The sequence below is a fragment of the Paramormyrops kingsleyae genome, chromosome 15, assembly GCF_048594095.1.
Source record: "Paramormyrops kingsleyae isolate MSU_618 chromosome 15, PKINGS_0.4, whole genome shotgun sequence".
In the NCBI taxonomy this organism is placed as follows: domain Eukaryota; kingdom Metazoa; phylum Chordata; class Actinopteri; order Osteoglossiformes; family Mormyridae; genus Paramormyrops; species Paramormyrops kingsleyae.
The window spans coordinates 27,939,751-27,956,667 of NC_132811.1; the positions used below are offsets into that span (position 1 = coordinate 27,939,751).

A 16,917-nucleotide genomic window follows, 5' to 3' on the forward strand; every position below is an offset into this window, starting at 1 on the left:
TAATAAAACTTCAAGAATAATCTGGGAAAGGTGAAAAACATGCCTTTCAATTTGCATTTTAAGAAAAAATGTTATCAAAGTTTCGCCAAAACTGAAAACAATTCCTAGTGACGTGCTTATTTTCATAACTCATAGTTCCTCCCATTCCCAACCAATTTCATGACTAGCTCATGAGCGAACATTGCTCTGATGGTGAGGTGTAGAGGTGGGGCTCTACCAAAGACAAAGCTATCTGGTTTAAACACTGAAAGTCAAACAAACACACAATAGTCTTTGGACTAGTCAAGTACCATTCCCTACAGGAGTTGTTCACCAGAACACTTCTCATTTCTGTAGGTCTGAGCTTGGTTGTAGAGAAATTAAAATGGCAGTCACTATATGCCAGGTGATGGGGTTTGTGCTGGGAGTTTTGGGGGTAATAGGAGCCATTGTAGCAACTGCATTGGACCAGTGGAGCACAGAGGACCTTTTTGACAATCCTGTAACATCAGTCTATAGCTACTGGGGCCTATGGAGATCCTGTGTCAGACAGAGTTCTGGCTTCACAGAGTGTCGCCCGTACTTTACAATTCTTGGGTTGCCAGGTAAGAAACAACTACACTAAAAAGATAATGAGAATTATCTGCTAAAAACAAAGGAAGATAGCTAGCAAAACAGCACAATATTTTTCTTGAACTTAAGAGGCAGTGAATGTTCAATTCTGTCAATGTCAAACTGAATAAATTTACCATGTGTTGTTTGCATGTGTTTATTTACTAAGAAGTCATTTATAGAATGAAAGAACAAAATTGGGTAGTGTGTGTATGTGTTTTATAACTTTCTTTGTTCCAGGCTTCATGGGTTTATATATATATTTTGTAACCATCCCACGCATGTGTAAGGTATTTTCTTCTATACATTTTTGTGGCCTTTGACTTTTTAATTTAAAGAAAATGAATAACCCATGAGTATATACTATGATACGATTATGTATATATAAATGAATTTAAAAATTCATAAAAAAAAATTAATAACCCATGAGTATATACTATGATAGGGTTATATATATATATATATATATATATATATATATATATATATATATATATATATATATAATCGTATCATAGCATATACTTGTGGGTTATTCATTTTTTTTTATTAAAAAGTCAAAGGCCACAAAAATGTATAGAAGAAAATACCTTATACATGTGTGGGATGGTTACAAAATTACAAAATCCCTTATCAAAACCAAACTAAAACCTGTGCAAACACCATGTGACCAGTTTCAGGCTAAGACCGGATACCTTTTGTTCATTTTTGTGATAAGGAGTACAGAACCAATATCCATTTAGTGACTTTTCCTGAGAAGAAGCAATAAGATGGCCTAATTTGATTTGTATTTTCTTTATTTTGTTTTGGGCCATTTACAGTATCCTGTAGACCCTTGCTAGTTTTCTGTTGGGTTAACATATGACACTATTAAATATTGAATATGTTGCAAGTTATTTGGTGCAGTTGGCATCGTACTTATGTGATTTATAAGACTGATATCCTGAATCAAAATGTATCAATAAAAACAAAAAAATTACAATTCATATTGATGTTACTGTTCCTCAATTGATCTGTAAATCCTTTCAAAATCCATTATGTAGACTATAATAAATTGCTGCTAGCTTTAGCTAATGAGTAGACCTCTGTTTAGGAGTGGCTCTTGATAAGTCAGTTTTATACTGGCAAGTCACTGGAGAACTGTGTGCATTATATAAAAATGTAATTGTGTAATGATGTTGGTAGTTTATGTTTTATAATTTTGACAAATTATTAAGAATTGAATTTTGTTTGAAATTTCATCTGAACAATTCTGCATAAAAATAATGATATGAAACAATGCTACTAAAATAGCACTGCTCCATTATTGTTCCAAGTTTTCTATGTAAAACTCATTTTCTCCATAAATTTTCCTAAATTGTTCAATTTTCCTCCACAAATGTGGGTACTGAATAAGATTTACTGTACGATCGAGTTTCCACTAAATTCAAAAGGCATACCTTACATAAAGTCCCAGTTAATGCTGCAAACAGCAGTTAGAGAAGGCAATCAATCAAATAAGAAAATGTATAGATGGTCATTAACAATTTAAATACCTTTCGTGTTTATGGCATGCAGATACCATTTCACATACAGTTAGGTGAAAAAGATTCAGACAGTGACACAATTATCATAATTTTGGCTCTGTACACCACCACAATGGATTAGAAAAATGGAACAATCAAGATGTAATTTAATATAGATATTCAGCTTTAATTTTAGGGGTTTAATAAATAATAATACACCCACAATTTATTAAGCAGATTAATAGTATGGATAAAATATTAATGAGGTGCATTTTGTGACATCTAAAAGCTAGTAATCTGTATAAATCTGGCATATCTTTATGTTTATTGAATTTGATTAGTGGAGCACACCACATAATATTGTTTTGATATACTATGGTTTGGTATACTGCAGTATGACATGCACTGAAGTGGTGGTGGAGAAAGGAACAGCTCAGCAGCCACAAAATATTTTAAAAGAGAAAAACTTGTGGATAAAGGCAGAAATACGTCAGTTGTGTGGTGGTACTTTTTGCAGTTTAAAGTCCAACATGTTTATTAAACAGAAGGATATGCTGAATTCATACTTATTATTAACTTTTGGGTGTCATAAAATGCCTCATTAATATTTTAGCTCTACTACTAATCTACTTAACAAATTGTGGGCATAAATAAATGTCTGAATAGTACCAAAAAGCTAGTGTTCAGCCAAATTTTTTGCCTGTCATCTGAAGCTCTGGTGGTTGCTGCAAATTCGCAATATAATATTGATATGATATCGCCCAGCCCTAAAATATCGTAATAGCCATTAAGGAATTACAGTAATTGGAGAATTGACTGACAAGCTGTTTCTTTGTCAGGTGTGGGTTGTTCTTTTGTAATGTCATTAACAATTAAACAGGTAAATAGTCTGGTCTTAATTCTACTTGTGGAATTTGCATATGGAAGCTGCTGTTGTGAGCTGTCAATATCAGAGCTAACGAGCTGAGAAATGCACGTAATGCAGGTCATCGTTAGGCTGAGAAAAAAACAAACCCATCAGAGAGATAGCAGAAGGAGTGGCCAAATCAACAGTTTGCTACATTACTTTAAAGAGATGGAACACATTGTTTAGCCCAGCAACAGCAAAAGGAACATGAAAGACAATTCTGGTGAATGATCACAGAATTATTTTGTTGGCGAAGGAAAACTCCTTCACAACATCTAGCCAAGTCAAGAACACTCTCTGAGAAGTAGACATATCATTGTCAAAGTCTACAATAAAGAAAATATTTCATGAAAGTAAATACAGAGGATTAACCACAAGGTGTAATCCACTGCTAATTCTCAAGAATATGAAGGCCACATTACATTTTACCATAAAACATCTAAACAGCCTGTACAGTTATAGAGCAGTATTATTATATAGCTAAAAGGTGTATGGAGAATTGAAGGAATAGCTCATGATCCAAAGCATACTGCAACATCTGTAAAACATGGTGAAAGCTGTGTTATGACATTCTTATATCACTTACCAGATGCACATGGCTTATCATCAGATAAGCTGGCTTTATTTCAGATAACAACTTTGCAATGTTATAATATAACTGAACATGGACCTCGCCTGACTAAGCCATATTCATTCTTTGACTACTGATGTAAATCCGTGATACAAAATAACACCAGTGCCCTCTATTGGTCCTGGGCTGCAATAACCTCCAATAGTCACTTCATAACATCCCTCCTCTCTTAATTCTGAACTACTCTGTACTTGTCATTGACTCAGATACAAAATAACTACAACAGATGTCCTCGTGACTCACAAACAAAAACTAGTGTAACCACACATATCCATCCATCCATCCATCCATTACCTACCGCTTGTCCAGGGTTCGGGTCACGGGGGTAGCAGCTTCAGGAGAGATACCCAGACCTCCCTCTCCCCAGCTACCTCTACCAGCTCCTCGGGGAGGACACCAAGGCTTTCCCAGGCCAGCCGAGAGATAAAATCTTTCCAGCGAGTCCTGGGTCTGCCCCGGGGCCTCCTCTCTGTAGGACATGCACGGAAAACCTCTCCAGGTAGCCGCCCAGGAGGCATCTGCACCAGGTGTCCAAGCCACCTCAACTGGCTCCTTTCGACGTGGAGAAGCAGCGGTTCTACTCTGAGGCCCTCCCGGATAACCGAACTTCTCACCCTATCCCTAAGGGAGAGCCCAGACACCCTGCGGAGAAACCTCATTTTGGTCGCCTGTATTCGCGATCTCATTCTTTCGGTCATTACCCATAGCTCATGACCATAGGTGAGGGTAGGGACGAAGATGGACCTTTGCTTTTCGGCTCAGTTCTTTCTTAGCCACGAGAAACCGGTTAAGCGCCTGCAAAACTGTAGATGCCGCTCCAATTCGCCTGTCCAGCTCCCGATCTCGACTACCCTCACCCGTGAACAAGACCCCGAGATACTTGAACTCCTCCACTTGAGGCAGTATCTCTTCCCTGACCTGAAGAGGGTAATCCACCCGATTCCGTCTGAGAACCATGGTCTCGGACTTGGAGGTGCTAATCCTCATCCCCGCCCCTTCGCACTCGGCTGCGAACCGCCCCAGAGCATGCTGGAGATTCCCAGCAGATGAAGCCAACAGGACAACATCGTCTGCAAAAAGCAGCGAGGCAATCCTGAGGCCACCAAACTGGACAGCCTCAACACCCTGACTGCACCTAGAAATCCTGTCCATAAATATTATAAACAGGACCGATAACAAAGGGCAGCCCTGGTGGAGCCCAACCCGCCCCGGGAACACGTCCGACTTATTACTGGCAATGAGGACCAAGCTTCTGCTCCGTTCATACAGGGACCGAATTGCCCACAACAGTGGACCCCGGACCCCATACTCCCGAAGCACCCCCCACAGAGCACCTTGGGGAACCCGGTCGTAAGCCTTTTCCAAATCCAGAAAACACATGTAGACTGGATAGGCAAACTCCCAGGCCTCCTTCAGTACCCTTGCAAGGGTATAAAGCTGGTCCAGTGTTCCATGGCCAGGACGAAAACTGCATTGTTCCTCCTGAATCCGAGATTCGACTATCGATCTCACCCTCCTCTCCAGTACCCTGGAATAGACTTTACCAGGAAGGCTGAGAAGTGTAATCCCCCTGTAGTTGGAACACACCCTCCAGTCCCCCTTCTTAAATAAGGGGACCACCACCCTGGTCTGCTAATCTAGCGGCACTGTCCCTGACCTCCACGCACTGTTGAGAAGGCGTGTCAGCCATGACAGCCCCACAACATCCAGAGCCTTCAGGTACTCCGGACAGATCTCGTCCACCCCCGGGACCCGGCCATCATGTAGCTCTTTAACCACCCTGGCTACCTCAGCCCCAGTGATGGGCAAGCCCCCCCCAGCACCCTCGGACTCTGTGCCCTCAGATGTCTCAAAGGCAATGTCCGTAGATGTATCTGAGGCAGGGTTGAGGAGGTCCTCAAAGTATTCCTTCCACCTCCGGGTGATGTCCGCAGATGAGGTCAACAGCACCCCCTCCCTACTATAAATAGTAGGAACCAGGAGTTGCTTCCCCCTCCAGATATTCCGGATGGTTTGCCAGAACCTTTTTGAGGCCGACCGAAAGTCACTTTCCATGACCTCACCGAACTCCTCCCACGCCCGGGTTTTTGCTTCTGCGAAAGCCCGAACCGCGTTCCACCTGTCCTGCCGGTACCCGTAAGCTGCCTCCGGAGACCCCCGGGCTAATAATTCCCGGTAAGCCTCCTTCTTCAGCTTGACAGCCCCCCTCACCTCTAGTGTCCACCATCGGGTATGGGGGTTACCGCCACGACTGGCATCGACGACCCTGCAGCCACAGCTCCGTACGGCTGCTTCCACAATGGAGGTCCGGAACAGTGTCCATTCAGACTCAATGTCACCAACCTCCCCCGGTATGCAGTTGGAATTCTGCCGGAGGTGCGAATTAAAGCTCCAGCGAACAGGAGCCTCTGCCAGACGTTCCCAGCAGACCCTCACGATGTGCTTGGGCCTACCAGGTCTGACCGGCTTCCTCCCCTGCCACCTGAGCCAACTCACCACCAGGTGGTGATCAGTTGACAGCTCTGCCCCTCTCTTTACCTGAGTGTCCAAGATGGAAGGCCGCAGATCAGATGATACGATTATGAAATCGATCATCAACCTGTAGCCCCGGGCATGTTCATACCATGTCCACTTATGGACACCCTTATGCTTGAACATGGTGTTCGTTATGGACAAACCATGCATCCAATAACAGAACACCATTCGGGTTCAGATCAGGGAGGCCGTTCCTCCCATTCACCCCCCTCCAGGTCACACTGTCATTGCCCACGTGAGCGTTGAAGTCCCCCAGCAAAACGATGGAATCCCCATCGTGGCACATTAACCAGCATACCACTAAGGGAATCCAAGAAGGCCGGGTACTCTGAACGTCATTCGGTGCATAAGCGCAGATGACAGTCAGAGACCTATCCCTGATCCAAAGGCGCAGGGAGACAGCCCTCTCGTTCACCAGGGTAAACTCCGTTGTTAATGCACCGAGCTGTGGGACCACCAGTAGTCCCACCCCAGCCCGGCGCCGCTCGCCCGCCGCAACTCCAGAAGAAAAGAGCGTCCAGCCCCTCCCCAGGAGATTAGTTCCAGAACCCACGCTATGCGTTGAGGTGAGCCCGACTACAGTATATCTAGTCGATATCTCTCAGCCTCACGCACAAGCTCAGGCTCCTTCCCCAGCAGAGAAGTGACATTCCATGTCCCGAAAGCCAGTTTTGTCAGCCGGGGATCGGACCGCCAGAGCCTCCCTTGACCGCCACCCGATCCACAATACACCAAACCCCTGCCTTTCTAATTCACCACTTTCTCATGTGGTTTTTATACAATATTATTAGCATGAACAACCTTAACAACTCAGTTCCACTAAGCATGCCCAAGGAAATGTGCGAAATGAGTTAATTACAACTACAAATACTACTCAAACAAAATATTTTATCTGACTTTAACATGTCCTTTACTTCACAAAATCCTTCATATATGCTGGAAGTCTCCTGTTAGAGATTGGAACAACACCTCAGTTGGTGTACCACCAGGTGCATTTCCCTCTTTATGTTTCACCATGGGGACGACATTGTCATCCACTTGTGTAGTACCTATGTCCTGTAGTTCTCCGCTAATCACTGATGGTAGTACCACACAGTCCACATCCCCTGTCGAATCTGGTATTAGGACTGGTACATCTTGTTCCTGTCTACTGAAAAGTTTATCCACTTGTCACCTGATGACTTTACCCTTTCCCAGCAACACTGTGTAGGAAACTGCTCCTGTAATCTCCTGTGTCAGTCCTGGTACAATTTAGGTCTACATCCATAATTTTGGTATATACAGGATTTCCTATCAATAAGTTGCATTCTTTGGCAGGTTTGTCATGGTAAGTCTGTTATGGAAATTTGGAGGTAGGAAGGAACAGATGAGTCCAATAGTTTAGCTTGGTTTCATTTATTGAGATATCTTTCTATGCGAGCTCAGGGAGACTCTCCACAGACAGTTCTGAGAAGTTCTCCAAATAGCACACGCAGCTGCTTTCATTTTATATTGACAGACAAATGACCCTTCTCTGCAACCATAACCGGAAGACCCATGTCTGCTTTTGCACATTCTATGCTCAGGACAAGCTTTTCGTATAGCACAAGCATCTTATATTTACCATATATAGAATAAAAATTCATCTCTTGTCTAGCTTAACATGGGTAAGGTCTAAAACCCCCTCCCCAATCTCTTGCATCTGTTCCTTCAAGCATAGCAACCTTATTTTGCAGCCTAACTTCCTTAGTAACCATCGGACATCATACTTGGTGGTAATTTTCCACTACAAAGGTTTTTGACTTTGACTTGTTTTGTTTCCACCTTTTGTTTTAAGTCATGGTGTATATGATCAAGAGTACACCTTCCAACCCATCATTATGTCTGCAGGTGACAGTCCAGTTGTTGACTGTGGAGTGATGTGGTAGCTAAACAATACCTTGTTTAACTTTGTCTCCAATATGTCACCTCTGCTGTATTTCATGAATTCTTTGAAAATCTGTACAGCTCTTTCAGCCAACCTGATGAATGAGGGGTGGTACGGTGCTGATGTGACCTGTGTGAATCCATTTCATGTCATCACATGTCATAAATTCTTTGATCTCTTCCTTAACAAAATACTAGGCATTGTCGGACAGAAATATCTCTGGGGCACCGTGTATGCTGAAGTTGTCCTTCAGACAGCTTATTTTTGTTGCTGATGTAGCTGAGGTCATTGGGTATACCTCTAGCCACTTTGAGTGGGCATCCACAATGCCCACTCATTTTACATATAAAGGGACCTGCAAAATCTATGTGGAGTCTTCTCCATGGCTTCTCATGTTGTCATGTTTATGTTTTACAAAAGAAAACGTTAATGTTTAGACTGTTCATGTTAGCTTTAATTGTTCAGTTGTGTGTTCAAATATTTTGTATATCGCTTTATTTTTTACTTTGAACAGCGGTACACTCATATGAGCAAACATGACATAATTCTGACTGATGCGGTGTTAGCTTTCAAATTACTAGACTCTGCTCGTCTGGAAATTAAAGATAAACAACTAGCTTTAACTGCTTGCACAAACCTCACGTTTGAGTCAATGAAAACTGCACTTAAGCTCATTTTTGGAGATATGGTAGACGACACTCGGAGGCCCATCCATCTGAAACAGAGTGACATTTTTTTTCGGAACAAAAGTGGTAGGGCAACGTGCGATCACAAAACAGTCAAATGAGATCGCCACTGCAAGGCACAAATCCATTAGATAAATTTGGAAGGAGAACGAAATGTGCAGTTTGTCAGAGCACATTTCATTGGGCAAAGAACTGCCCGCATAAAAGTGAACAAGTAAAACTTGCTGAAGATGAAAAAACAGAAACGTGTAATATCACTTTATTAAATGAAGAATCATCCTCTAATACAGAAGTTTTTCTAATTGAAGCACTAGGATCTGCTGTTATTGATACAGCTTGTACACGTACAGTGTGCGGTGAGAAATGGCTTAACAATTTTGTCAGAGAATTTGATCACGGTAATAACATCAAAATATTTTGCACTCCTAGTGACAGGGCATTCAAATTTGGTGATAGCAAAATTCTTCACTCTACTAAAAGAGTTAGGATCCCAGCAAAAATAGGGCAAACAAGGTGTCATATTGAGACTGAAGTGGTACCTGTTAACATTCCACTGCTATTGAGCAAGACTCCACTGAAGAGAGCAGGTGCTGTGCTTGATTTATAGAATGATCAGGCTGTTATGTTTAAAGAACCCATTTCTCTTGAGCTACAGTAACTACCTCAGGGCATTACTGTGTTAACATTATGGACAATGACAATAGAAAGGAGTTTAGAAAAATGCAAGCACAATATGAAACTCCTGATTGTGAAATCCTCACAGTGACTGAGAAGATGGACAGTGAGGAAAGGCAGAAGACACTGTTGAAGCTCCACAGGCAATTTGGACATGCTTCTGCATATAAAATGCAGAGGCTAATTAGCTGTTCAGGTAATACAGATAAAGACATTGGTCCAATCTTGAAACTGATAGTAGACAATTTTGAGACATGTTTAAAATGCAATAGACCACTGTTGAAGCCAGCAGTAGGCCTGCCAATGGCAACTAGGTACAATGAAATTGTTGCAGTAGACTTACACGAATTAGAACATGGCAAATGGTACTTACATGTCATTGATCATTTCATTTGATTCAGTGCTGGCAGCATCCTCACATCAAAGAAATCCTCAGAGTTTGTGAAACACTTCATTCACTGTTGGATAGCTGTGCATGGCCCACCACAAAAGCTGTACAGTGATAATGGTGGAGAATTTAACAATGACGAAGTCCGAGACATGGCTGAGAATTTTAACATTGAAGTTAAAACCACTGTTGCATACAGCCTATGGAGCTTCTCGAACGGCATAATCGAATGTTAACAGAAGTGCTGCTGAAAGTCAAAAAGGATCATGACAGTGATTGGAAAACTGCTCTAGATTGGGCTTTGATGGCAAAAAACACAATGGAATATGTCCATGGCTTTAGTCCATACCAGTTAATTTTTGGACGCAATCCTAATCTTCCTTCGGTCCTTACTGACAGCCCACCTGCACTTGAGTGGGTAGGGAAGCACATCACTGCATTACATGCGGCGCGAAAAGTTTTCACTGAGATAGAATGCTCTGAGAGAATAAGGAGAGCATTGAGAAAACAGATTCGAAATACTGACACAAAATACACAGTAGGTGACAAGGTGTATTACAAGCGTATGGATTGTGCTGAGTGGAAGGGACCAGGCACTGTAATTGGTCAAGATGGTATGATTGTATTTGTCAGGCATGGTGGCATTTGTGTTCGTGTACATCACACAAGGCTTCGCAATGTGCGTAACTCTAATCAAGCAGAAACTGAGTGTGAAAGCCAACATTTGATGCAAGGAGAATGCTCTCAAAAGAAAAGAGGTAACAACAGCTACACTCTTTCCACATCAGAAAGTGAGGAGGAAATGGAAAGACATGACATGGACAGCACTGATGGAGCAGGTGAGGTGGGAAATGCTCCAGACACTCAAGTAATGACACAAACAAAATCCCTCAATCTGAGGAAAGGACAGGTTGTTCAGTATGTTGGCAAAGAGAATGGAAGTAGCTGCACAGCTGAAATTCTTGGTTGTGCAGGAAAGACAACTGGAAAACTGAGTAACTGGTACAACTTGAAGTATTCAGAACCAGCTAGTATTCCTGGTACATCTGGATCAGCTGACTTGTCACGTGTGGACAATCTTCGCACTGGACCATTTCAAACCTCAGAGACTCAATTCAGTCAAGAGGAAGATATGCTTGTGATGGATGATGCGTCACTTGAAGTAGCAAAACAGGCTGAGTTAGGTAATTGGAAGAATAATAATGTTTTTGAAGAGGTCATAGATGTTGGCAAAAATGCATTTCAACAAGATGGGTCTGCACAATGAAAGAGACCTCAAATGGACTTGTAGCAAAGCCACGGCTGGTAGCTAGAGGCTTTGAAGAGCTTGAAATTTAGCAACGTCCTATGGATTCTCCAACATGTGCATCTGAATCTTTTAGATTTCTTCTGTCTGTGATGTGCCAGAATAAGTGGAAACTCAATTCTTTGGACATAAAATCTGCGTTTCTGCAAAGGGTTTCATTAGACCGTGACATCTCCATTCATCCTCCACCCGAAGCTAACTGTGTTGGCAAGCTTTGGAAACTTCAAAAATGTGTTTATGGACTTGCGGATGCCTCACTATATTGGTACAAAAGAATGAGATACGCTGTGTTTAAAACAGGGGGCATGGTGTCTCAGGTGGATCCTGCTGTGTTTTACTGGTTGAATCAGAAGGGCAATGTTAACGGAGTACGTGGATGTCATGTGGATGATTTCATTTGGGGAGGCACAACTGATTTCTCTGGCACTGTGATTTCTCACATGAAAAATGCTTTTCAGGTTGGCAGAGAGGAGATGGATCATTTCTGTTACATTGGCATGGAAGTTTCCACAGACAATGACACTGTCTTTGTACAGCAAGAAAGATATGCTAAGAGTTTGTCCTCTATCCACTCGGGCTTTACAGCGTGATTCTGTACTTGATGAAGCTAAGGTAGATCAACTTAGATCTAAGGTTGGTCAGCTTCTCTGGATAGCAAGACAGAGTTGACCTGATGTCATGTTCGATGTGTGTTACCTAGCTTCATCAGTGAAACATGCCACGGTACAAGACCTTCATGACGGCAATAAAATTGTGAGAAAATTGAAAACTGACTGTGTGAAGCTGAAGTTTCAGTTTTTGTGAAAACAAGAAAAACTGAAGCTTGTTCTTTTCAGTGATGCATCGCTGGGAAATTTACCGGATGGAGGCACACAAGGTGGGCACTTCATCATGCTCAAGCATCAAGTTCTCACCACTATGTTGGCAGTTGAAGAAAATAAGGAGGGTTGTTCGCAGTAGCTTTGCTGGAGAAACTCTTGCATTGGCTGATGGCATTGATAATGCAATATTCCTTTCTACACTGTATTCAGAGCTCATCACAGGTGATGTAGATGGACTGAGGTTACCCATAACCTGTATCACAGACAACCATTCCCTAGCTGATGCTATCAGATCCACAAAATCTGTTACTGAGAAACGATCGAAGGTGAAAAGGTCCAGAGTGTGATGTGGTCACCTACCAAGACACAACTTGCAAACTGTTTGACCAAGAAAGGGGCAACTGCTCTGCTACTCTTAAGTATGGCACTTGTAAAAAAAAAAAGGAAGAGTGAGATTGTTGTCATGTTTATGTTTTACAAAAGAAAATGTTAATGTTTAGACTGTTCATGTTAGCTTTTAATTGTTCAGTTGTGTGTTCAAATATTTTGTATATCGCGGTGGTTGTTGGGATTGCTCACGTGTGTTGGGGAGGGGGCGGAGCGATCGTCGAGTGTAGCATGTGGACAACGGATGTTGGATCGAGAATATAGACTGTAATTTCCATAAGTTTATGGTGGTGTGTTTCTTGAATTAACACTCAGGCCACTCCCAGGGATGAAGTGGTGCCCATGCAGGTGCCTTTCTATGTCCTTGGCATGTAGTGCATGACTTTACCTTGTTTTCTGTGTCCATATCCATTTGAGACCACCACATGTAACTTTTTGCCAGGTATACTGCAACATTCTTGATTCCATGCAGTACACCCTCCATAGTATGCTGGAAGATGACTAGACTGGAACTCACACCAAAGGGTAGTCATGTGTATGTGAACAGCCCCTTCTGTGTGTTTACAGTGACATATTTTCTTGATTCTTCATCCAGTACAATCTGTTGACATGCATGGCTGATGTCTCACTTATTGTATTTTCTCCTGCATGTTAAACAAGTTATCATGTCCTCTATCTTTGCAATGGGGTACTGTTCAATTGGTGACACACAGTGTTTACTGTTAGCTTGTAGTATCCACAAATTTGTGCCCTGGAGTTTGGTTTGAGGACTGGTACTATGGGTGCTGCCCATTCTGGGAACTTCACCGGCTATATGTGTATTTTTTTCCTGCAAGAGCCTCTCTAACTCCAGCTCTACTTTCTTCTTCATAGCACAAGGCACTGACCTTGGCTTATAGAAGTAGGGTGTGGCATCCCTGGCTACATGTATTTTTGCTGTGAAGTCTTTCGGCCTCCCTAACTTATCCTTAAACACTGTTTCATGTTTCAAAAGCACTTCATATAGAGGATCCTCCCTCTCCCTTATGTTATGTACAGGCTACCAGTGTAACTTCATAGCTTTAATCCAACCTTGTCCAACTAGACTTGTCCCTGAACCTTTGACAATCTCTACTGCTAACATCTTGCTGATGCCTTCATGTTCCACTTTGACTTTAGCTGCTCCTAATACTGGAACTCTATTACCACCATATGTTCTGAGCTTTATCCTGCACTTGGCTAGCTTGGGTTTGTTAAATTCCCTCTTTCACATTATGGTGTATCCACAGCCAGTGTCCACTTCATAGGTTACATTTTGTCCATTTATTTTTAGTTCTTTTTTAATAGGCTCTTCTCTGAGGATAACTACTATTTCATCAATATGGTATATGGTCATGTCACTACCCTTCATGTGATACAGATTAAAAACATCCTAATTCCCACTATCACCCCCTTTTTCATGTATGAAATTAGCTCTCTTCCCCTTGCTTATTCTGCTATCTCTGCTTCCCATCTTCATCCTTCTCTTAATTCATCCTTGATGACTCCTTAAACAAGGCAAAGACCCCACAGACTGTTCCAGCTATCACCCATTATTCTTGATGAATTCCGATGTTAAGCTGCTCACTAAGGTGCTTGCTCATCAGCTGTAGGCGGTGATTTCTAAATTGATTCACCTGGACTAAACAAACACCAAAGCCAAATAACCAAAACCGAATCGAAATCCAAAAGCGTGAGACTCGAGAGCCAAAAATAGGTCGTAACAGTAGGTCAGAAATACAGTAAGCAAACACAAAAGCAAAGACAGAAAGCACGAGCAAAAAGATATCAAATGGGGTGGTGAGGTGTCTTTTATAGTCAATGACTGAAGAGGCAGGAAATGGGAACAAGGCGACAAAAAACCAGTTCATCCAGTTTTCACACTGCTTTCATGGTGAGAAGTGGAAAATGTGGATCCGGATCAGCAGACTTGCAGAACGGGATCTCAAAGGGAAAAATGAATACATGCACATACACATGCCGACGTAACAGCAGAAAGACCAACAAACAGGCACCAGCTCAAGACAGCTGGCAAGGTATCACTAGGGAGGAGACCCAGCATTGGGTTCCAACCTTCAGGCTGTCACTGACTGCAAGGATTTTTAAAAATGTGCCAATTGTACTTAAAAGAGCAAATTACATAAAATGATAGATAAGATAGAGTATTGCAGCTTTGCTTTTCAGGAAACATCTTCATTTATTTAAAATTTATTCCCATTATAACCACATTTTTTTTTACAGGTCTCTTCCAAGCTGTGAGAGCCTTGATGATAGTTGGAGTTGTTCTTGCAGGAATAGCAGCCCTTATAGCCATTTTTGCTTTGAAGTGTATTAAAATGGGTGGTATGGAAGACACAGTCAAGGCTAACTTGACACTAACATCTGGAATCATGTTTATTCTCTCAGGTAGAGTAATTTCTGTCTTTAACCTATTGTAACCCAAAGTCTTACCATTTTTAAATGAATAGTCTATTTCTTTCAGGCATTTGTACAATTGCTGGAGTTTCAGTCTTCGCTAATTTCGTTGTGAGCAGTTTTATGATGACCACCTTCAGCACTACAGAATTTGGAGGAATGGGCTCAATGGCAGGAATGGGAATTGGAGGAATTGGGGCACCACTAACTCCTAGGTAAAAGAAAATTCCATATTTTGAACATTGTTTTCCTACGGAGACTTAGTGACTCTGAATAAAACCATCATATTTGTTGCTATCTATGCTTTACATGTACTGCTTATAAAATATGATGCTATAATGTATGAAATGCTTGTGACAAAGTTTGTCCAGAGTCCTATAAGGTACATTCAACAAGAAGTGTGGTTCAGCACATAGGATTTACAGTACAGAATTTAGAGATCAGTGGTCATTGTTGACACACCACAGGACACAATGCACAACAACAAAATGTGTCCTCTGCATTTAACCCATATGTGACGTTGTGACATAGCAGAGGGCAGCTAATTAAGCCGCGGGGGTGCAGTGCTTGGGGGCGGTACCTTGCTCAGGGTACCTCAGTGGTGCCTTGCTGGTCGGGGATTTAAATCTGCAATCTTTCAATTACAAGTGCACTTCCCTAACCATTAAACCACCACTGCAAACAGAACCAATACATATATACATGCATGGCTTAGTGTACTAAAGATGTCATCTAAGTCTGTTTAAGTAATGTGATACTGTAGATATTTTAGATTATTATATAGTGTTTCTCTTGTTTCAGGTACACTTTTGGACCTGCCCTTTTTGTAGGCTGGGTGGCAGGGGGCATCTTAACAGTGGGTGGAGTTATGATGTGTGTGGCTTGTAAGGGACTTCAACCTGAAAAATCTCAGTAAGTTTTAGTTTGGTTTATGTACATTTGAGGAATAAGTTCTCTGTAATTCTATTCAGCTAAATTAAGATGTAAAAACGTTAAACCACATAGATTAAAGATAAATGTTATTTTAAATGATTTCCTTAAATGTATCCAAGATCAGTTTTGATAGGATAAAATGTCATAATCTAATATCACTCCATTTTTGTCTCTGTTTTCTCCATTTTAATTCAGGTTCCATGCAGTGTCTTATAAAGCTCCCTCCCATAATACAATCTACAAATCAGAGGACAGACAAAGACAAATTTACAATGACTCCTACAAGGCTCGTAGTGAAGATGGCAGGAGATCAAACATGAAATATGACTATGTTTGAGCCTTTCAGTATCCATTATTAAACTTATGAAAATTTATACTAATAGCAGTAAGTGTAAATTGGCATTTGTTGTTCAAGAGAAAACTTTGATAATTGCTAGATAATGGAGGAAAAAGATTACATTACCATCTCAAATCATAACAGAATACTATCATGTTTTAGCGAGCAGTGAAAAATTGCGAAATATGTCAAAGGAGTTTTTTTTTGTTACATTTTACATTTACACATTTAATTCTGTTGTCGGTCTACCTTTCACCAATATCTATTACTTTCTGTACAAAACAGTAAAATATACATTTTATGTCATAGTGGTACTAAGACCTTTTGATGTGTAACCATTATACATTTATTACATAAATATAATAAACCTTTTTCTGCCTGACCTGTTCATGTGAAAGTCGTATTTCTTTTTCAAATGTTTAAGCAGATATTATGAGACACTTAAAAATTTCAAATCTTCGTGTAGTCACTATATTGTTCATACAGTGCAGGTGAACACTAGATTTCACCTGAAAAGGCCATAATTTATTTGTGACTGGGCTGCTGGCTCCTCCCAGTGTTTGGATCACACATGTAGTGGTTAATTATTAGGGTATTTCCCATGGCCTATAAATAGTTTAGCATATCTGTCTTGGCATGCATCATGTATGGTCCCCACCTCCTCTTGTTGAAGTGCTTTGAAATTCGGTGTCAACAGTGTTCCTGTGGTTGACAGAGGCAATTTGTGTTGGTCAACCTTTACTTGCAGGCTGTGGATTGAGCATCAACCTCCTGCTCAGCCTGTTTCATCAGGCTTTTTCGTTACCTAGGTGAAAGCTGTGAGGGCTGTTTTGTTTTCCCCTGTTGAAACATGATTCATGGGGCAGGCTAATTAAT

At 41.4% G+C, this 16,917-nt stretch overlaps 1 protein-coding gene across 1 annotated transcript; it reads left to right on the forward strand.

Annotated features, from left to right (window-relative positions):
• Window positions 1–292: 292 nt before the first annotated feature.
• On the forward strand, window positions 293–16,350 carry LOC111838782 (claudin-18). The gene is made up of 5 exons (XM_023802090.1): window positions 293–584; window positions 14,598–14,762; window positions 14,839–14,986; window positions 15,573–15,683; window positions 15,900–16,350. Exons 1-5 carry the CDS (start codon window positions 365–367, stop codon window positions 16,039–16,041), a joined length of 786 nt encoding a protein of 261 aa, XP_023657858.1. The 5' UTR covers window positions 293–364; the 3' UTR covers window positions 16,042–16,350.
• The last annotated feature ends 567 nt before the right edge of the window (window positions 16,351–16,917 follow it).